The 20,366-nt window shown below is 43.7% G+C and overlaps 1 protein-coding gene across 4 annotated transcripts in view; it reads left to right on the top strand.

The window, feature by feature from the left end:
• cpeb3 (cytoplasmic polyadenylation element binding protein 3) overlaps positions 1-11,115 on the top strand; it is a gene marked incomplete at its 5' end in the record, with an annotated part of 44,034 nt that extends 32,919 nt beyond the window's left edge. For all 4 annotated transcript variants that reach the window (XM_080550223.1, XM_080550222.1, XM_080550221.1 and 1 more), the window contains 4 exons: positions 6,201-6,319; positions 6,527-6,641; positions 8,941-9,122; positions 10,618-11,115. In XM_080550223.1, the coding sequence (XP_080406349.1) occupies positions 6,201-6,319; positions 6,527-6,641; positions 8,941-9,122; positions 10,618-10,845 (644 nt within the window). In that variant the 3' untranslated portion in view covers positions 10,846-11,115. The remainder of the gene's footprint in view (positions 1-6,200; positions 6,320-6,526; positions 6,642-8,940; positions 9,123-10,617) is intronic.
• Between the last annotated feature and the right edge of the window lie 9,251 nt (positions 11,116-20,366).

Below are 20,366 nucleotides of genomic sequence, written 5' to 3'. Positions count from 1 at the left end.
CTGGATTCGTTCCCGCTCTAACGCCATCTCGGCCTGTTGGCGCTCCCGCTCTAACGCCATCTCGGCCTGTTGGCGCATATATTCGGACAGCGCGGCACTACTCCCTCTGGAGTGCAGGCTATCCGCCCCAGAGGCAGAACTGCCCACGGAAACCCTGGACCGGTAGGAAGCCACTGAGCGGCAGGAGCTAGGTCTCGAGCGCGCCGTACTGGGAGGCAGATCGTTAAGGCTGAGGCCCTCCCTCTTCCGCCCGCAGGCGCTGTCGGACCGGGCCTCTCCTTCCTGTTGTTCCGTTTCCACGGCAAAACCCTGCGGTTCTGCCATCTCATCCTCAGGCTGGTGCTCTTTGAGGGCTGTCTCAGTGCTAGCCACCCGCGCGCCGGCGGACACCTCGGCCTCTCCGACCACTGTATCCCGTGGAGTGCGCTCCTCGCTACCACTCAGTGAGCTTTCGAGCTCAAGCTCATACTCCTGTAACCTCGGAGGCAACCGCGGGACTCTCTGTGGTCGTGGCTCTGGCTCAGGGGGCGGAGAAGGGGGGGTAACTGTCTGGTCTGGTTGGCTGCGCTCAGCCATGCTATCACTACACTACCGATCCGGCTCGAAGGACCAATTGTAACCAGGGAGTAGCTGAAAAGGACTGTATAATTTAGGAAGGGGCTGGTTATCTAACTAATGGAGCTAAATAGGCAGTGTAGGAGGATACAGGCAGGGGGCGCCAGCAAACCGTTAGACTAGCAGTTACTATCGTTAGCATTAGCATGGGAACTAGCATTAGCATTAGCCTTGTAATTAGCATTAGCATTTAGCATTGGAACTAGCATTAGCATTAGCTTTGTACTTAGCATCAGCATACAAACAACTAACACACGGTAACGGTATCACATATGAACAACACATTTATTATACATGACTGATGTATACATCCCCAAATATACATTCCCTCCCCGCCGGCCACACACACACTCAATCACTCACTCATAGTCTCTGGCCTGAACAGGCTTATAGTCCAGGGCTGTGGTGCGCGTTGAGGCCTGGTTGGATGGCATGTGCGTCGATGAAGTTAGCCGACGAAAGGGGGGGGTGACGTAGCAACGCGGAGGGAAAGGGCCGTCTTCGTGGTCCACAACGAGGTGAAGGGCCCAGGTCCGGTGGTCCGCGTCGAAGCTCCGCTGGAGTCAGTGTTCGGTCGCAGTCCGCTCGTGGAGGCGACGATTATGTCCAGCTGGCGTCTCGCTTGGTCCAACGTTGAACAGCCGGCTGCTGGCAAGGCGGTCCAACGGGAACACAACTAAACGGGCTACAGTGGTACACTCAATAATCGCTTTCCTGGCGTCTTCAGCTGCTGCACGGTGTGCGGGCTGCTGAATCCGCCATCTTAGATCGGCTTCTCGTTACTCTCTCTCGTTCTGCTTCTCGCTCGTTCTGCTTCTCTCTCGTTCTGCTTCTCATCACACACTGACTCGCGGACTACTTCCGTCTCTTATATATACACCACCGAACCTAACATCCGGGTCACGGACACACCCCGGATATACTACGTCATCAAACATATACATAAACAGTACAATAATAATACATACACCTTCATAAAACGTACAGAATAGTATAGAAAATAACAAAGGAAATACCAGGGGCAAAATAGGGCTGGTTTGGGGAAACTAAAACTGGCACTAAACTGTGGGCCTTCACAACAATAATAATAACTTATTTAGTTTATATAGCGCCTTTCAGGGTACCCAAGGTCGCTTTACAGAGATACAAGGAAAGAAAACAAAAACAGTCAGACAAACAACAGAACTAGAGGCCGAAGGCCTTGGTGAACAGATGGGACTTGAGGGCCATTTTAAAGGCGTCCAGGGTGGGGATGTTGCGCATCACCGCAGGGCGAGTGTTCCAGAGGTTGGGGGGCTGCTACACTAAAAGCTCTGTCCCCGAAGGTTCGCAGGTTGGTGCAGGGGGTGGCAAGCAGGCCTGAGTCTGAGGACCGCAGGTTTCAGGGAGAGGCATGTGGGCGGAGGAGGTCGGATAAGTACTGGGGGGCATGGCATGGGCATGGAGGGACTTGTAGGTGAGGAGGAGGATTTTGGATGAGATGCGGGACCGGAAGCCAGTGGAGGTGGATGAGGGTGGGGGTGATGTGCTGTCACGGCTTTGTGTGCGTGAGAACCCTGGCAGCAGAGTTTTGGACATACTGGAGCCTGTCCAGGGTTTTGTTGGGTACCCCAATAGTCCAGACGGGAGGTGACAAACGCATGAACCAGGGTTTCAAACTCTGAGAGTGACTGTCAGAGTCTGGTAATGTTCCTTAGGTGGAAGAAGTCAGATTTCATGACGGACCTGATGTGGTTTTGGAAGGAGAGGGTGGAGTCAAAGATGACACCCAGGTTGCGGACATCGGGAGATGGAGCATCAGTCAACCTCGAGGATGAAGTCGCCAACCTTCCAGAGGTTCCAGTTTTCTTAGTTTTTATTTTGTGCAGGCAGTTGACCAGGGACTGAGGGGGGAGCTGAGAGGATGGAGTGGTGCTGAGATAGATTTGAGTATCATCAGCATAGAAGTGGTAGTTGAGGCCGTGATGGCGGATGATCTGGCCGAGGGGTAGCATGTAGATGGTGAACAGGAGGGGTCCAAGCACAGAGCCTTGAGGCACACCATGATTGACTGGGGCTGGGGGGGAACTCGAGCCATTTATGGTAACAACCTGTTCCCTGTTGGAGAGGTAGGATTGGCTGTGCCAGTGACACCTAGGAGGTCAGATAGGTGGTTGAGGAGGATGGTGTGGGAGACAGTGTCGAAAGCTGCAGAGAGGTCCAAGAGTATGAGGATGCTGATGCGGCCAGAGTCAGCAGCAATGAAGAGATCGTTGATGATCTTGATGAGGGCGGTCTCCGTGCTGTGGTAGAGTTGGCTACTCATTCCAGAGTTTTACTGAGGAAAGGAAGGTTGGAGGTCGGCCGGTGGTTGTGAAGGTCATCAGGGTCCAGACCAGGCTTTTTGAGGATAGGGGTGACTGAGGCAGTTTTGAAGCTGATGGGGACTGTACCAGAGAGGCATTAATAATGTCCACCATGTAGGGGCAGAGGGTGGGCAGGCAGTCCTTGACCAGTCCTTGACCTTGGCTGTTGGACCATGAGGTAATCTTCCAGTCTTTTATCTGTAAACAGATTTTTTTTTTTCACAGCTGAAAATGCTGCTAGTGAAATGTTTTCTCCTCCTGCCTCGCAGTTGGGAGCTGAGCAGCAAAGCTCTAAATCTCAGGCACGAACCACTGCAGATCTGTGCTCTCCTCTCCTCCCCGAGAGTAAGCCCCTGCACTGCGGAAGGCTGCCTGGAAAAAAGTCGGGCACAGGCTGAATCTCGAGGCCGGTCGAGTCTTCTCTACGGCTACTGAAGTTGGATGTGTGTTCTTACATACGGAGCTAGCACTGTTCTGTAGCCCAGGAATTCTCTGTACTGCATAACGGATGGCATCGTGTGTGTGTGTGTGTCTGTGTATGTGTGTAAGAGATGTAATTTTAACAGCCTTGGAGTTGGTGACACAGGTTAATCCAATATGGTACTTTGACTCATGGTGAGAACATGTTGTTCCAGCTCTGAAAGCCAAGAACTGCCTCTTCCTTTTAGCTGGTAGCCCCTTCCCTAAATGTTGTCACCCCCTAACTCTGTTAATCGACACTACCCACCATTTCTCTTTCTCTCCTCCTTCTCACTCTTTTTTCTTTTTCTTTCCTCAGTCCATCCGTTTGTTTTTATGGAGGTCATTCATGCTGTTTCAGAGTGTTTCTCTTTCTTTCTCTCCGATTTCTCTCTCTCCCTCTCTCTCTCTTTCTCTCTCTCTTACTTTCTCTCTCTCTCTCTCTTTCTCTCTCTCTCTCTCTCTCTCTCTCTCTCTCTCTCTCTCCTGCTCTGGGACAGAACACGCTGTTCTCTGACTGCGCCCCTGGCTGGCTTTGCCTTTTCATACCGTTTCTGAGAGTGCAGTCATTTCTAAGGGGATGCGAGTGTTAAACCACATGATCCTGCCCCCCCCCCCCCCCCCCCCCCTCTGCCCAATGACAAACCCTCTTTATGTAATAGCAGTCAGACGAGAACTGTGCAGAGCCTATATTTGTGTTTTCTATTCTGAGGTTATGAGGCAAATTGATGATGCCCACTAGCTGGTTCCCATTATTCTCCTAATTGTGTTTTCCCCATGTTGGATTGAGAAGGAGAGAGAAGGAGTTGGGTAGAAGTGAACTAACATGTTGGATTGAGAAGGAGTTGGGTAGAAGTGAACTAACATGTTGGATGTAGAAATAGTTGGGTAGAAGTGAACTAACAGCACAGGGCCGGAGCTGGATAAGACATACTGTAGTGTTTTTAATATGGTGGTAGAAGCGATATGTGCTTCTTTTTAACTGAAAATGTGGTTTATAGTAGTTAATGTTTTGTTTTTTTGGGGGGGGGGCTAGGGTACTGCCATTTTGACAGATAATGATGCGTTCCACAGGGTGGTGGCATGTGTGGATTTAGAGTTAATTATAATGTATCTTGTTTTACTCTCCTTTTTCCAGACAGTGTTTTTCTCTGCGTGTGCTTTTTTCTCACCCTCATGTTGGCTGGGTGCCGAGGCCTCCCCATGGTCACGGTGCTGTCACGGCCGACGCGGCCGTTAAAGAAGGGTGATATATTGATGCAGGCTATATCTTTGTTGTCATGGCTCTCTACGTGTGTTAGAACAACTGCATTCTGACATATGCTGTAGCGTTGAACCCCGGAGCCTCATGCTCTGCCCATAACGAGTGATACACATGGACTCATCTGTCAGGAGCTGGGGGGGGGGGAGGACACAGGCGTGAGGGCTGGGGGGGGATGAGGGGGGCAGTCCTACTGGGGTTGTCAAGCACTGTAAATGGTAAATGGACTGCACTTATATAGCGCCTTTATCCAAAAGCGCTTTACAACGGCCTCTCATTCACCCGTTCTCACACATTCACACACCAATGGGGGCAAGTTACCATGCAAGGCGCCGGCCCGCTCACTGGGAGCAATTCTGGGGTTCAGTGTCTTGCCCAAGGACACTTCGACATGTGGCCAGCCGGGGCTCAAACCGCCAATCTGCCAACCTTGCGATCATTAGATGGCAGCTCCACCTCCTGCGCCACAGCCAGTCACTGTAACTCTGACGTTTGTGTAAGACGTCGTAGGGGTCTGGTTCACTCTGAAGAGGCTAGCTGTGGTGTGGGGGTGCACACTAGGGTGGTCTGTCTGCACACAGGTTTGTGATGATGACAGGATGACTAGGCACTGGTGGGGACCAGGGACGGTTGTTTATTCTCGTCATGAAAGCACACATGCACATGCGCCAACTCATACACACACATACACACACACACACACACACACACACACACTTTCTCTTCTCACCATCCCATCTGCAGCAGTTCTCTCAGGAATGCTGAAAGTGAAACATGACAGTTGTACATTCCTGCGTGTTTGTAAAAGCAGCGCTCTGCTTTTACACCAGAGCCTCTGTGCTGTGGTCCTGTAGCTGTGACAGTCCTCTGTGCTGTGGTCCTGTCGCTGTGACAGTCCTCTGCACTGTGTGTGACACAGTCTGATGGTTTGGTCCTCACGTCAGCAACCAATCAAAATGTTCAGACTTTTCTTTTGAAACACGGAACTACGTTTCAATGTTGTTGTTGAATCACAACACAAACTCTCTAGTCAAGCCAAAATAATGCAACAACGCAATGGATTGGGTGAGTAATCCCCACTGCTACCTAGTTAACTACAACACTACTTTACATTGTTAGCAGGCTCACAAAACAAGCTGTGTCAGTTGACTAGCGACGTGTCATTGATTGTCAACAACGCGGAAATGTGTTCACATTTTTCGAAAGAAAAGTCAAGCTACCATGCAAGGCGCCGGCCCGCTCACTGGGAGCAAATTGGGGTTCAGTGTCTTGCCCAAGGACACTTTGACATGTGGCCAGCCGGGGTTCGAACCGCCGATCTGCCAACCTTGCGCTCATTAGACGGCGGCTCTACCTCCTGAGCCACAACCGCCCCTAGATATCATACTAGTGTCCCATGTTTCCCCCGAGTCACAACCCTGAGCAGCTCAGTGCCCTGTCTGGTTTTAGTTTTCTTTTCTTTTAGGAGAAACACTGCTCAGGTACTCAGCACGTTCTCTCTCTTCCCTCTGTCCTCCCAGGCTACGCCTTCCTGCTGTTCCAGGAGGAGAGCTCCGTCCAGGCCCTGATCGACGCCTGCATCGAGGAGGACGGGAAGCTCTACCTGTGTGTGTCCAGCCCCACTATCAAGGACAAGCCAGTGAGTGAACAATCAAGTTCAAATCTAGTATCAATCTAGAGTCATCACACACCTAGAGTTCAAATCTAGTATCAATCTAGTCATCACACACCTAGAGTTCAAATCTAGTATCAATCTAGAGTCGTCACACACCTAGAGTTCAAATCTAGTATCAATCTAGAGTCGTCACACACTTGAGTTCTTCACTAACGAGCCTCTCTGGTTCAGGTCCAAATCCGGCCCTGGAACCTGAGTGACAGTGACTTTGTGATGGACGGCTCCCAGCCTCTGGACCCCCGCAAGACCATCTTTGTGGGGGGCGTCCCTCGGCCCCTACGTGCAGGTAGGGGATTTTCTAAATTGGTGGATTGGAACACAAATAGGCCTAGTCTATTTAAAACAAACCTGGACCATCTTAGTCCACAGTGTTGCAACGCAAAAATAAAAAGTTAGTGTTCGGTACGTATTCACGCCCATGGACTTTTTCCCCATTTTGTTGTGTTACAACCTGACTTAAAAATATATTTAATAGATATTGTGTTACAACCTGACTTTAAAATATATTTAATAGATATTGTGTTGTGTTACAACCTGACTTTAAAATAGATTTAATAGATATGTTGTTGTTACAACCTGACTTTAAAATAAATTGAATAGATATTGTGTTGTGTTACAACCTGACTTTAAAATAGATTTTATAGATATTGTGTTACAACCTGACTTTAAAATAGATTTAATAGATGTTGTGTTACAACCTGACTTTAAAATAGATTTTATAGATATTGTGTTACAACCTGACTTTAAAATAGATTTAATAGATGTTGTGTTACAACCTGACTTTAAAATAGATTTAATAGATATTGTGTTGTGTTACAACCTGACTTTAAAATAGATTTAATAGATATTGTGTTGTGTTACAATCTGACTTAAAAATAGATTTAATAGATATTGTGTTGTGTTACAACCTGACTTTAAAATAGATTTAATAGATATGTTGTTGTTACAACCTGACTTTAAAATAGATTGAATAGATATTCTGTTGTGTTACAACCTGACTTTAAAATATATTTAATAGATATCTACACAATGTCTACAAAAAATAATGAGAATGGTGACATGGCAACCCCAGATGAAAAAGAATGAATAATGGATACTTGTCAGAAAGTGTCTCAGGTGTTAAACAAGGAGATCTTTTGTCACTACATGTGTTTGTTACGGCCAATGAAATGCTAGCAACTAAAATTCAATCCAAGATGCAATATTATGATCAAGAGTTTAGATATTCAGGGCTTAAGCACAAACATGTATGCAGATGACTCACAATGCAGATCACTGCTAGGTCTTACTATGATAAGACTTGGACAACTCTAGTCTGAAACCTAATTAGAAACAATGTAATATAGTATGTTTATTACCATGCAGTTTACTGATGAAATGGGCTGATGGAGCAGTGGACATACTTGGTATTCATATCCCCAAAGATAGAAATGAACTTACTACCACACATTTAAATAAAACGTTCACTAAATTAGGGGGTGCTATGTATAAAAAGGGTTGCAATTTCTAGATGGTGAAACCAATTAGAAAAAAGTAAACATTGAATTAAAGCTGAGCACCCGTCATTTTAACATCTGCTTACTACTAGGGGTGTAACGGATCACCTAACTCACAGATCGGATCGTGTCGCGGTTTCTGAGTCACGGATCAGATAATTTTTTGGATCAACACAAAACATATATTTTTAATATAAAACCTGCTTTTTCCTTGAATTCTGTAAAAACACCACTTTTATTGTGTGAAACAAAAAAACAACATTCAAGATGACTGGTCATATATATATATATATATATATATACAGTATATATATATGACCAGTCATCTTGAATGTTTTAAAAAAAAAAAAATATATATATATAAAATGGTTAAATTTCGCAACTGATCCGCGGTACACATGCCTGCCGAACCGTGGGGGGCGATCCGTACGGATCACGGATCACCCCTACTTACTACTTTCATTTAAAAAATCTAAAATCAAATCCAAACTGTTTCTTTATAGAGCTAAATGAAGACAAATACTTATGGAGGAAACAGAAAGGACCGATATGTAAAATCTGTAAAAACAAATACACCAAACAAGGTTATTGGGTCCTCTGATGAGAGGGGGGGGGGGGTGTAATTGTTTTGACTGCCACTGACTTTAGAGACTGTAGGTTGTAATCAAAGTTATGCCTGTTAAAAAGCAATCACTTTATTTCCATTAAGATTCGAGCTAACTGGTGGTGATGTTAAATATTGCTACAAGGGCTGGTGGGTGGTGTAGTCTTTCTGTGCTTGGGACCAACATCACAGGCGGTCTTCATTGTGACCTGTACTAATCACCAGTTTCATCAACACTTTAAAGAAGGTCAGTCCAGGGATAGCTGCTGGCATAAACAGTCTATGTGGTTGTTTAGGGCCACAACCACTAGAGGGGGCCACACTTTTGCCGTCAATTTAACGCAAGCTACCACCCATCAATTCAGAACTTCGCTACCACAAAAAAAAGGGGCAACTGCCTCTTAAAAGACAAGTTGAACTTTTTTTCTCATAATAAGTTCTCTCTCTCTATCTCTGTCTCTTTCTTTTCCTCTCCCCCCCTCAAGTGGAGCTGGCGATGATCATGGATCGGCTGTATGGGGGGGTGTGCTACGCAGGCATCGACACAGACCCAGAGCTCAAGTACCCCAAGGGGGCGGGCCGTGTGGCCTTCTCCAATCAGCAGAGCTACATCGCTGCCATCAGCGCCCGATTCGTTCAGCTGCAGCACAACGACATCGACAAAAGGGTGAGTGAGAACGATGCTCTGTGTTCCCCTGGACGATCACTTCGGGGCTTTCCCTTAAGTCTGTGTAGCTGGAAGAGAGATTTAGCGCAGATAACCGTGGTTGCCATGGTTACCTTGCCTGTAGTGTTTTCTATGATTTGAACTCTGCATCTCTCCCATACATCAGAGCAGTCATTATACATCGGTTTCCATCCGACCATTACAGTGCAAACCTACAATCCAGGGAGCCCTGGTCTGTGGAAACAAAGCTGGCTGTGTAATCATCATAGCATTTAGCTGTTGGAGGGCTGACAGATGTTTTTAGGTTGCAGACATGGTGGATGTTTAATTATAGGAGTTCCTTATACATGTATCTACTTTAAGTGAGTGCTGCTGCCTGGCTATTTTGGGACTAAACTAGTCTATATAGCGCCTGGCCGATCATGACCAACCAAGACTGGTCGTCTGCCAGGAAGGCTAGTCTGTCTGTCTGTCTGTCTGTCTGGCTGGCAGAGACGTCCACACTTCCTCTGGACTGTCATCATCTGAAGCCAAAGGCGCTGTCTTATTGTGACCAGAGCCCTGGGGGCTCTGACAGACACTCTCTGAGCTCTGTCTCATGTTGGACCAGAACCGCTCTGCTGACACCAGTAATGAGGCAATGGGCTTAGAGATTAGAGCTCGGCATTGCTGCCCCTCATTAGCCCTTATCCACGAAGGTGGTGTGAGGGGAAATATCTTCTAGAAGCTTTATACAAGCCCACAGCCTTGAGGGGCACTTGGGGGGGGGGGGGGTGCTATCAGGCTAATTGGGCTATCAGCTAGCTAATGTTCATGCCTGTGGTTTAGAAGCTCACTGCTGTCCGTCTACATCCTGTTAGCACAGTCTTCTTCTTTCCCTCCAGGATCACAATCGTTCCAATAAGTGTGAACGGGTCTTTGGAGTGTCCTAATGATGAACTAAATGATTAGCAGTGATCTCAGATTCAGATGATCATCTACGGAGGAGGAGACCATGCCATTTAATAGCCTGAGCGGCAGTTTGTTTTTTCTTCATTTGCGATCTGGCCAACGTCCTTGTTTGTAGTTCTGGACATCGGCTACTGTTGAGTAGATCTCAGACAGGTGCTGTTACACCTCCTGGTCCTGGGATGGATTGAGCCTGTTTGCATACTGAGGCGTCTCCATGGAAACACTGGTCTTGTTGTCTGGCCCCTCAGATGCTTGTGAACCAACACGGTGCTCTTCACTAAACGTTCTTTATCAAATTGCTCTTTAAGAAACTGGTGGAGGTCGAGCGCTGGCCTCTACCTGCCATTTTGACGTTTTGTTTGTTTCCATGTTTGCCATTTAAAAAGAAAGTCTGTGTGGCCACAAAGCCAAAAACGGAATGCTCCACCTTTAACAAAATGGCAGTTTGAATAGTAACAGACAAACCTCAAGTTTGAGTTCACCCTGGTCCTAATGCCAGTACTATGGGTTTATTAGTTAAAATGTCTCCTTTCTTTGACCTTAGGTGGAGGTGAAGCCATACGTTCTGGATGACCAGATGTGTGATGAATGCCAGGGGGCACGCTGTGGGGGGAAGTTTGCCCCCTTCTTCTGTGCCAATGTCACCTGCCTGCAGTACTACTGTGAGTACTGCTGGGCCAGTATCCACTCCAGGGCCGGCCGAGAGTTCCACAAGCCACTTGTGAAGGAGGGGGGGGATCGCCCTCGACATGTGTCCTTCCGCTGGAGCTGAGGCGGTGAGGATGAGACCTGTCCCGGTGCCCCCCCCCCCCCCTCCCCTCTCCGGGACAGGGCTGCACCCCTCACTAAACTGCTCTGCTCCCCCACCACCTCAACAACAGCCAAGAGGAGAACTACAAATACATTGGTCTTTCTTTTCCAACTGTATCGCTCTGAACTCATTGTCCAGTGTATACCCTCTCAATATGGATGGGGGGAGTGGGGGGGAGGGAGGGAAGAGGAGAATGAATCGCGAAAGTCTATCAGCTTAGAATTTGCACTTTGGCACAAAAACTCACTAAACACACATGGGATGGAATGTTAGCAGAACCCTAATTATTTGTAACTCCCCCGTTCCATTTCCTGGGTGGCTCAGCGTCACCTGTAGGATCCCACTGAGCAGAGGTGAGACCATATTTAAAAAGTATATATATATTTTAGTTTTATGTTTTATATAGATAGATAATTCAAGTCTATGTGAAAGGAGCATGCACTTAAATCATGGTAGGATATTGGCCCTAGTAAAAAAATATATTACCAAAGGCAAATGAAATTAATGCATACAGGAATACAAAATAGGTGGCATAAGATGTAGCAAAATGTTAACTATCCAGCAGTGTGGGCCATAGATGCCCAGAATGAAATAACAAGGCTACTGTATATTTGCTTTCCATTTTGACTCTGAGAATATTATTATTAATACCTCATAAGCTCAATCAGATTTTTCTTTTGCTTTCAATTTGTAGGTCTTTATTTTTGTAATTACATAATTTTTTAGTGATATGTAAATGTTATGCTGCAATAGCTTTTGCTGCTAAATCCATGGTATTAACAGATACCATATTACCTTCAGGCTAGGGTGTTAAAACAACTATGACAGCACCTGGTTTTTAATATGACAAGCTATCATGGGGGTAGGGGGCACATCTTGAACATGATGCTTGTCTGGTGTAGGGGCAGGGGTCGCCCCCAACTGCATGTTTATTTCAATCAGGTTGCTGCATGCAATAGGATCTCACAATCATGTCTACTACTCAACTCTGCCCACGTTTGCACAACACAATATAGATGTACGAGACTGGACACAACAGGGAAGATTGTTAAAAGAATAATATACACCTGCAGTGAAATACTACATCAGCGATCTGATTGGCTGAGTAGCCATGCCATAGGACAGTGTGAGCAGACTATCATCTGGTTCTGTTCACTGCCTTATGCAGAAACATTTTTCTAATCATGAAACCAATTAGATGTAGGATATCATTTAAAACTGTCTATGATAGGTGAAGTACTTTTTGCAGTGATTGTCGATATAATTGTGCAATTTTTTATACCATATGTAGTTAGGTCTGAGTATGCCTAGAACTGTGATTCGCTTTAACTGTTGTTGATGTCCGACATAGAAGTCCTGTGAAACTTCATAACTAGGGTATGCACACATATGGTATCTCATACACATATTCTTACACACACACACACACACACACACACACACACACACACACACACACACACACACAGACCTACGCACACACAGTAAAACCCAAACACTTATGACATATGACAGAATAAAGCGAGCTTGACTCTGAGAAAAATTAAACCGCTGTTTTTACTATTGACAAAAGCATAAAATAATGTACCCAAAAAACCAAAGAGCTCAGATGTTCAAGTTCAACCACCAACACATACAGAGCCCACAGATGAGGCTGCGCTAATGATTGACTGGGGGCTCAATGTGCAAAGTAGATACATGTGTGTCGTTGTGGTGATAGACAGTGATGAGAGGAAAGACAGAACTTTGAAGCTACTGGAAGCTTGTGGTTTAGCAACTGAGCTCCTTCTCAGCCTGCACGTTCTAACATGGTGACAGGGTTGGAATAACGTTGTGCGCTAGCTGGGTTACCGTATTTATCCAGATTTTCCTGCAAAGCTTGAAGTAGAATATTGACCTGCTAAAATGGTGGACGTATTATTATTTTTGTTTATCAAAAGGCCTAATGGTTCGGGGTGCAGTTGAATGGGGCTGGGGAATGGGATGGGGGGTGGGAGGGAGGGAGGGATGGAGGGAGGGAGGGACGGAGGGAGGGATGGAGGGAGGGACGGAGGGAGGGAGCGAGGCATTTGGTAGTTACGAATGCAACATAAAAAAAAACATATTGACTGCTGAGGTTGGGGTTGGTTTAGTGGAGGTGGGGGCTAAGTTACACTGGGTTTGGCAGTTTTGTGGACAATCCAACTGGATTCTCCAACGTTGTGAGTAGATGTGTCGTTCCCCGTTTGTGTTGTGATCGTCCTGTGCTGGCGTCCTGCAGTTCTCCTCTCTTGGTTTAGTCGCAAACTGTTAGCTTTAGAGTGGATGTTTGATTTGTTTCTTGTAAAGGAAAACTAATCAAAACTAAACAGAAGATACTTTTTTTTTTACTGATAGACAAAAGACTAAAAAGAGGCTAACCATGAGTAATAATAAGTATCCCTATCAAAGTGAATTCTGGGTGTTTTTTTGTTCTATTTCTTTCCCTGCCCAGAAGGGTTTTCTATGTTTGTTCCTTCTCTATAATAAACATTTTGTTATGCACTACTCTTTATATCTGGACAGTTTTCAACAGTCAGCTATTTTTTTGGGTTTAGAGAAAAACGAAAGAATTTGCTCTCTGACTGACATGATCTTTTGCAATACCTCAATTTTGAAATATACTAGGAGAGAAATTGATATTTTTAAGTAAGTTTATTCAGATAAAAATATATATATTAATTTAACTCTGCAAGAGAAATGATTTAACAGATGGATGATTTTTATTTTTGTCATGCTTATTTGCTTTTATCTTAAATTTTATTTTTTGAAAAACAACAACCGAAGGAGCTAGAGCTTTATAACTTTAATATAATGTAGTTAGCTGAAGTACAGAGTCTACCTTATTACAGAGGAAGTTACCCACTCGTCTTATTAGGGACTTTTAGCAGCGATGGTTGAAGGGACGCTACAGCAGAAGAAAAAAAACAAAACAAAAAACATGCACCATTCTGTCACCATGCACCATGCAAATCCAGCCGTCGTAGCCCAACTATCTACTACGGGAGAACGCTGGTTTGCCGTCCTCAGAAATACGTCTACAACGGCAGGATATGCAAAACAGAATCACGCATGCGCAACGTATAACTTCTCGAACGCCGTAGCCGTCCCTTCAACCATCGCTACTTTCAAAAGTCCCTATTGCCGTGGCAACCATGTCATTAAGGCCTCTCCATGCTTCTGCCTCACTTGTACGACTAGTACGACTAGTACGCGGTTCACGTTGTCAGACTAGTACGCAGTTCACGTTGCGCAACATTGTCGCAAGCACTCTGTAATTCATATTTCTGCATAGCCTACGCACAAGCATAGTCATGTTCTCTAGATAGAACACACATTTGGCTTTCATATGACCAATTACATAATTAATGGTGCAGTGCAGGGTAGCAGTAATGGCTAGTTAACAAACAAAGCTAACTAGCTAGCTAGTTAACAAAGGCTGCCTGTATTTACATCAGGATAGTTTTTCTCGGTTCTTCGGTGCTTTAAATTACCAATAGAACTATTTCAGCTCCGCCTTCATTCAATAATCAACCAATCAATGATGTGCAACATCTGTGAGGCCGGTATCTCATTAAGAAATCAAAAGAGGAGTGCAAACCCCTGTGCAACCTTTGCAATAGTTGCGTGACCTTCGAACCTTTGCAGACCCCTGGCTGCGTTGTTGTCGATGAAGCATGAATCGGCCTTAAGACAAACATGGAATGAGCGGTAGTGTTCCAAGGAAAACAACGTGAATTCAAAAAAAATACATAGATCTACATAGATATCTATTCTATCAGGTGTGTAGACAAAAAAACTGAAGATATTTCCCTTGTTTTGTATATTTATAATCAATCATTTACTATGCTGACCAGAATTGTGAAAGAGATCTTCTGTTCATGTTATTTTTTTAAGAAAACTTTTTTATGTTTCCTAAAAGTATGTGCTCTCTTTTGTTTTGTAAAAGCAACATATACCCAGATTTGTTAGCCTGACATTGTAAAAAAAAAAGAAAAAAAAAAAGATGTTTGTTTGAGACTATTACGCAGATGGAGATGGAGAAGAATCTTATTTTTGAAATCAGAATATACAAGTGTTTAACTTGACCGAAAGCCCCTGAGGTGCATCAAATGAGTGGTGGCCTTCTATTCACGCAAGACTTGAAGTAGTCCCATTTTTTAAGTTTAAGAACCTTGATTCTTTGTTGTAATGTGCAATACTGTTTGTACTGTTTGTAAAAAAGAAGAAAAAAAAGAAAAAGAGGCATAAATCTTTATTGCAGATTTATTTTCATTGCAGGCATTGTGATTCACTAAAATCATTTTCTACTGTGTCTTTACCTACTCTACATGCTAGTACCTTACAGTAGTAATGTAGCCTTTGTACTGAGAATTTTTCATTATTTTTTAGAGATTTTTGCTAAAAAATAAAAGATTACATATTTTCATTTTTATTTGGTATTTTCTTTACAGGCTTAATTCTCAACCATTGATAGTTATTTCTGGGGGAGACTTTCATATCTGGTCAATGTCATTAATATCATTTTGTATTTTTACTTGGAATAAATTAATTTTATGATGCTAATTCTTTAAAAAAAAAAAAACGTGTTTGTTGGTTTACTTTATTTTGTTTTTTGAAGCTGAAAAACCTTTGTAATATTGTTACTAAAGTGTCTAGATTTTTTGAAATGCAAAGCTTTGTGTAAACTGGCTGATGTTGCTTACATTAGTGTGACAATGATCTAAGGAGAAACAAAATAAAATAAAAATATCACCATGGCGGTTGGTAATGTTAAGTGATTGGCAATGTAAACAAATGAACGGGTAAATCTAACAAACAGAATGGAGAATACGTACATGGGGTATGTTGTAATATTGTGTAAGCTGGACAACACAACTAACCACTCATACTGCTTCTGCTACAACAACACAACTTCAACCCCATTCTGTACAGTAATTGTATGGCCATTGTACTGTATTATACAGTACAGTAGATGTCACAACACTTCTATGGATATGAAGCATCTAAGATTAATTCCATAAAACTTCAATCATGTCACATATCCTCTCCTTTAACTTCAGATGTGGGGTTGGCCCCTGCAGGAACCACTAGTGAATGTATTTAAGTATGAATGTAAACGTTAAGACAGTGGAGTGGAGGGAGGGAATTATTGAACTATTGAATCTAATAGTCTATACAACAACAGAGGTCTAAATCTTAGAATTCATGTTTATCCTGATTATTAATCAGGGTAAAAACCTTCAGCCAAGATAGCCACTAACCCCCTTTACCTTTATGGTGTTGACCCTCTCTGGCCCTCATTCCTTAAGACACACACATGTTCCATATGAAGTGTGGGCATCCCTTCCTGTTCTATGGTCTCCAAAAAGAGAGAGAAAAAAAGACCGCCTCAAATGCTTATCTGAGAATGTTATTTCTGGCTTGCCTTTAATACCAGTTTGTACAGGTGATGTTATATTTAACCCATCTCTTGTACTAAACTAATGGTTGCTTTCCTTCTGGGGTCAGTATTACACTTATACCACTAAGTACTTGTTTGTGTATTATCTTTTTCATATAATCCTCACTATAAATATACCTATATATGTCATGTTACACTAGATTTGGATAGTATATATTCACGTGCTTCATGGACATTCTAAGCCTCATCATCATATTGTGATCTAAAAATATATATAAGATGGAAAACTTGTTCAATATTTTTTTCTCATACAACCCATGACTTTTAAAATGTACTATTTAAAAGTTATTTCTAAGTTATCTTTTATTTCTGGTTTGATTACTGGTTCTATCTTGACAAGGCTTTGAAATTGTTGACTTGGACCTATGCTTGTCTGAATTTGCAGTAGAAGTGTGATTTAAATCCATGGAGCTCTATGCTGCTAATGCTTACTACTGCTTCAACTTTGTAGTTCCCACCTTACTTTTCCCTTTTCTGTACTAATAAGCAAATCTTATTAAACGTAGTTGTATGACGCTGTGAAACATTGTCGTCTTTTGCATGTCCTCTTCATCACCTTCCTCTCTTCCTTCTCTGCTCTGGTTCAGTTAGGTCTTATCATCATCAGTTGTCACCAATACAACTTATTATTATTATTATTATTATTATTATTAATTGTATGGATTACACTTGTATTACTCAGTTGATCTGTAATATCTCAGGTAAAAAGACAGAGTAAGGGCTTATTTTAGATTAGCAAGAAATGGAAATGTACTAATATGGCATACAATATTGTGACACTTTAACCCCTGCGCCAAACACCCCACTCTGCTATTTCTGATGCAAGCTGATACACCTTTACACATTTGTAATGTCTATCTATCTATCAAATTATCTATCAAACTATCTCAAAAGGTTGGACATAATGTTTCCAAAAAGGCACTTGACGGAACTGTCTTTCAGGATTTTGTTTCTGCCTGTTAGAAATGTTTGACACACATCTAACTTAATCTCGACAGTTAACCTGGTAGGTACCGGGTTAGTTCTGAGGCATAAGTTGCCAAAATGTCACACTATCCCTTTAAAGACACTGATGTAAGTTGGTTGGTAAGCTCCTTTTAAGGCAGCCAGCTGGCACTCAGGTTTCTGGTTCGATCCTTGCCTCAGGAGAGACTGGTTGACATTATTTAAAAAAATAAAAATAATGTTTGGGGCATAACAGAAGCCTTCATGCAAATCGATTTACAATAAATACATCTGTCTAAGTAAGTGAATCATCTATCCATCAGTAATCCTAAGAAATAGTCATCTATGCCAAATCCAGGGGCCAGTTACAATGCTAGTGTGGTGGCCTGGGAAAACCCGTCGGATGTCGCTGGCGTTCGTTCGTGGCAAAGAGCAAATATAGATGGAAATCGCGATTTTGGCGATTTTGATATTATGTGGTATTCTAGTACTTTGAACTCCATACTACATTATGGTGAATAAACATTTTAAGAAAACAAAAGAGAAAGTACTTATTTTGATGTTTTTGTGGCGGGTAGTTTGCTAGCTAAACAACATCACGTTGAACGTGTCTCATTCTCAGTTAAGCAACGCACGCACACATGAGCGAAAGGAGAGACGATACTTCCACCTGTGTTATTGCCAGTTTACTGATGCTCACAATAAGCATAAAGTAATAAAATCTTAACTAGAAGACACACAAATGGATCTGTCCCTCGCATACCGACGAGGCGAGCAGACTTACTACCACCGCATCACAAGCAGACAAACGAGACCGGCCGATCTGCATAGGCTCCTCCCCCGACCCGGAGGAGAAAGGGGAGGATTTCTCCCCTTTCACTTTTTTTGACATGCTACATTAAAATGCTCATAACTTTTTAAAATAAAGGGCTATCTCAGTCATTCAACCAGTTATGAATAGCTGAGAACTTCTAATTTATGGAAATATAAAAAAATGAAAATGTCAAAATGCCACCATGTGAAGGGTTTTCCCAGGCCACCACACATTTACTAGTCAGAAAGGCTTCAAACACCATTGTAGTTATGTCAGTTCTCACTACACCATCATTGTATATACATTTTTAGATTAAATTCAACTTTATTGTTATTGCAGAATACAAGCATCAGACAACGGTAAAAAGTGTATGTCAGAAGCGGGATTCGAACCCCTGTCTTAAAAGAACACTACGACCTGACAGCAGCAGCTAATATCATTGTGCCATCCTGATAATCTGATATCTACTGCTAATATAACCACACTAGTGAATGTTCATTTATTTAAAATAAAACAATAAGTAGGGGCTAGTATGACGTACGCATTTAATCTGTCAGCAATTTCTTTGCCAAGCCATTTCCCTCGCCTTTTGAGGCAGTATCGCCCTTTTTTACTTCGTCTTCATAAATCTCCATAAGCAGAGCGCTGTGCTGTCATTTTCTAATCATAGTATCTTCTTTTTCGACAATCAGCTGTTCTGGGCTGCTTATTACTCTGTGCGCGTGCCCAAAGCCAGCATGTCCAAGCGAGAACAGAGTTATCATTGACGAGACAAACCGGAATTGGTTTATTGGAACGAGTTGAGACTTAAATCACAATCGAGATGAGCTCGAACCAGGCTTTTTAAACTAAACGCTGATGTATCAACGTACGTGGAATACCCCCCAGGAACACCTAACTAGCTCCTCTCAAAAGCAGGGAAACAGACGTTGTTACGACACCAGAGCTGTTGACATGAGGCCGGACATTGCCCACCCTTGCGCCCACATCACGGCAGATGAATGAAAAGTGTAGTTGGGAGAAAATAGATGCAAAAAAGAACTGCTTCTAAAACAACTATAATCAAAATATTACAATTGCATATACGTATAAACAAGTATTCTACATGGTCTCCACCAGGGTCATTATACATGGTCTCCACCAGGGTCATTCTACATGGTCTCCACCAGGGTCATTCTACATGGTCTGGACCAGGGTCATTCTACATGGTCTCCACCAGGGTCATTCTACATGGTCTGGACCAGGGTCATTCTACATGGTCTCCACCAGGGTCATTCTACATGGTCTGGACCAGGGTCATTCTACATGGTCTCCACCAGGGTCATTCTACATGATCTGGACCAGGGTCATTCTACATGGTCTGGACCAGGGTCATTCTACATGGTCTGGACCAGGGTCATTCTACATGGTCTCCACCAGGGTCATTCTACATGGTCTGGACCAGGGTCATTCTACATGGTCTCCACCAGGGTCATTATACATGGTCTGGACCAGTTTCATTCTACATGGTCTCCACCAGGGTCATTCTACATGGTCTGGACCAGGGTCATTCTACATGATCTGGACCAGGGTCATTCTACATGATCTGGACCAGGGTCATTCTACATGGTCTGGACCAGGGTCATTCTACATGGTCTCCACCAGGGTCATTCTACATGGTCTGGACCAGGGTCATTCTACATGGTCTCCACCAGGGTCATTCTACATGGTCTCCACCAGGGTAACTGGCTGGTCAGTCGCATTCAGACATACGCCGACACAGGAAATTCCATGGAATCTACTGGTATGTGTGAAAGGGGCTTAATTAGAACACACTGGGAAAAGACGTTCCAGAAGAAACTTCATGCGCTTGGTGTTATTCTGGTCAGAGGGTAGCATGTAGGCAGAGATGAGGGCTTGTATTAGGGTAGACGTGGTTGCTAAAAGAGTGCATTGTTGTATAATCATTCCAAGAATGAGTTATGCAGGTTTTATGTTTGTTGGAGTTAACAAACTCTTAATAGTTTAAGAAGTTTAATAGGCATCAAAAAGAGCTTTTATTAGGGTTGATCATGAGGAGTTTATGGCCCAGCCCCAGATTACAGTTGGATTGGTGATTCTTCTTCGGCGTATGGGTAGTTGTTTTCCTCTCCACTCCACCAGGCTCGGGGCCGAGGGGCTACCCTTTTACCACCCCAAGACCTGGTTGAGGGGCTCACCCGGGCTATATTTCTGGACACCCCTCCAGAAGCCACGTCATCG

Source organism: Nansenia antarctica (genome assembly GCF_963989245.1).
Source record: "Nansenia antarctica genome assembly, chromosome: 1".
Classification (NCBI taxonomy): domain Eukaryota; kingdom Metazoa; phylum Chordata; class Actinopteri; order Argentiniformes; family Microstomatidae; genus Nansenia; species Nansenia antarctica.
The sequence above is the reverse complement of the archived record's forward strand: the minus strand, read 5'-3'. Positions and strand labels throughout refer to the sequence as shown.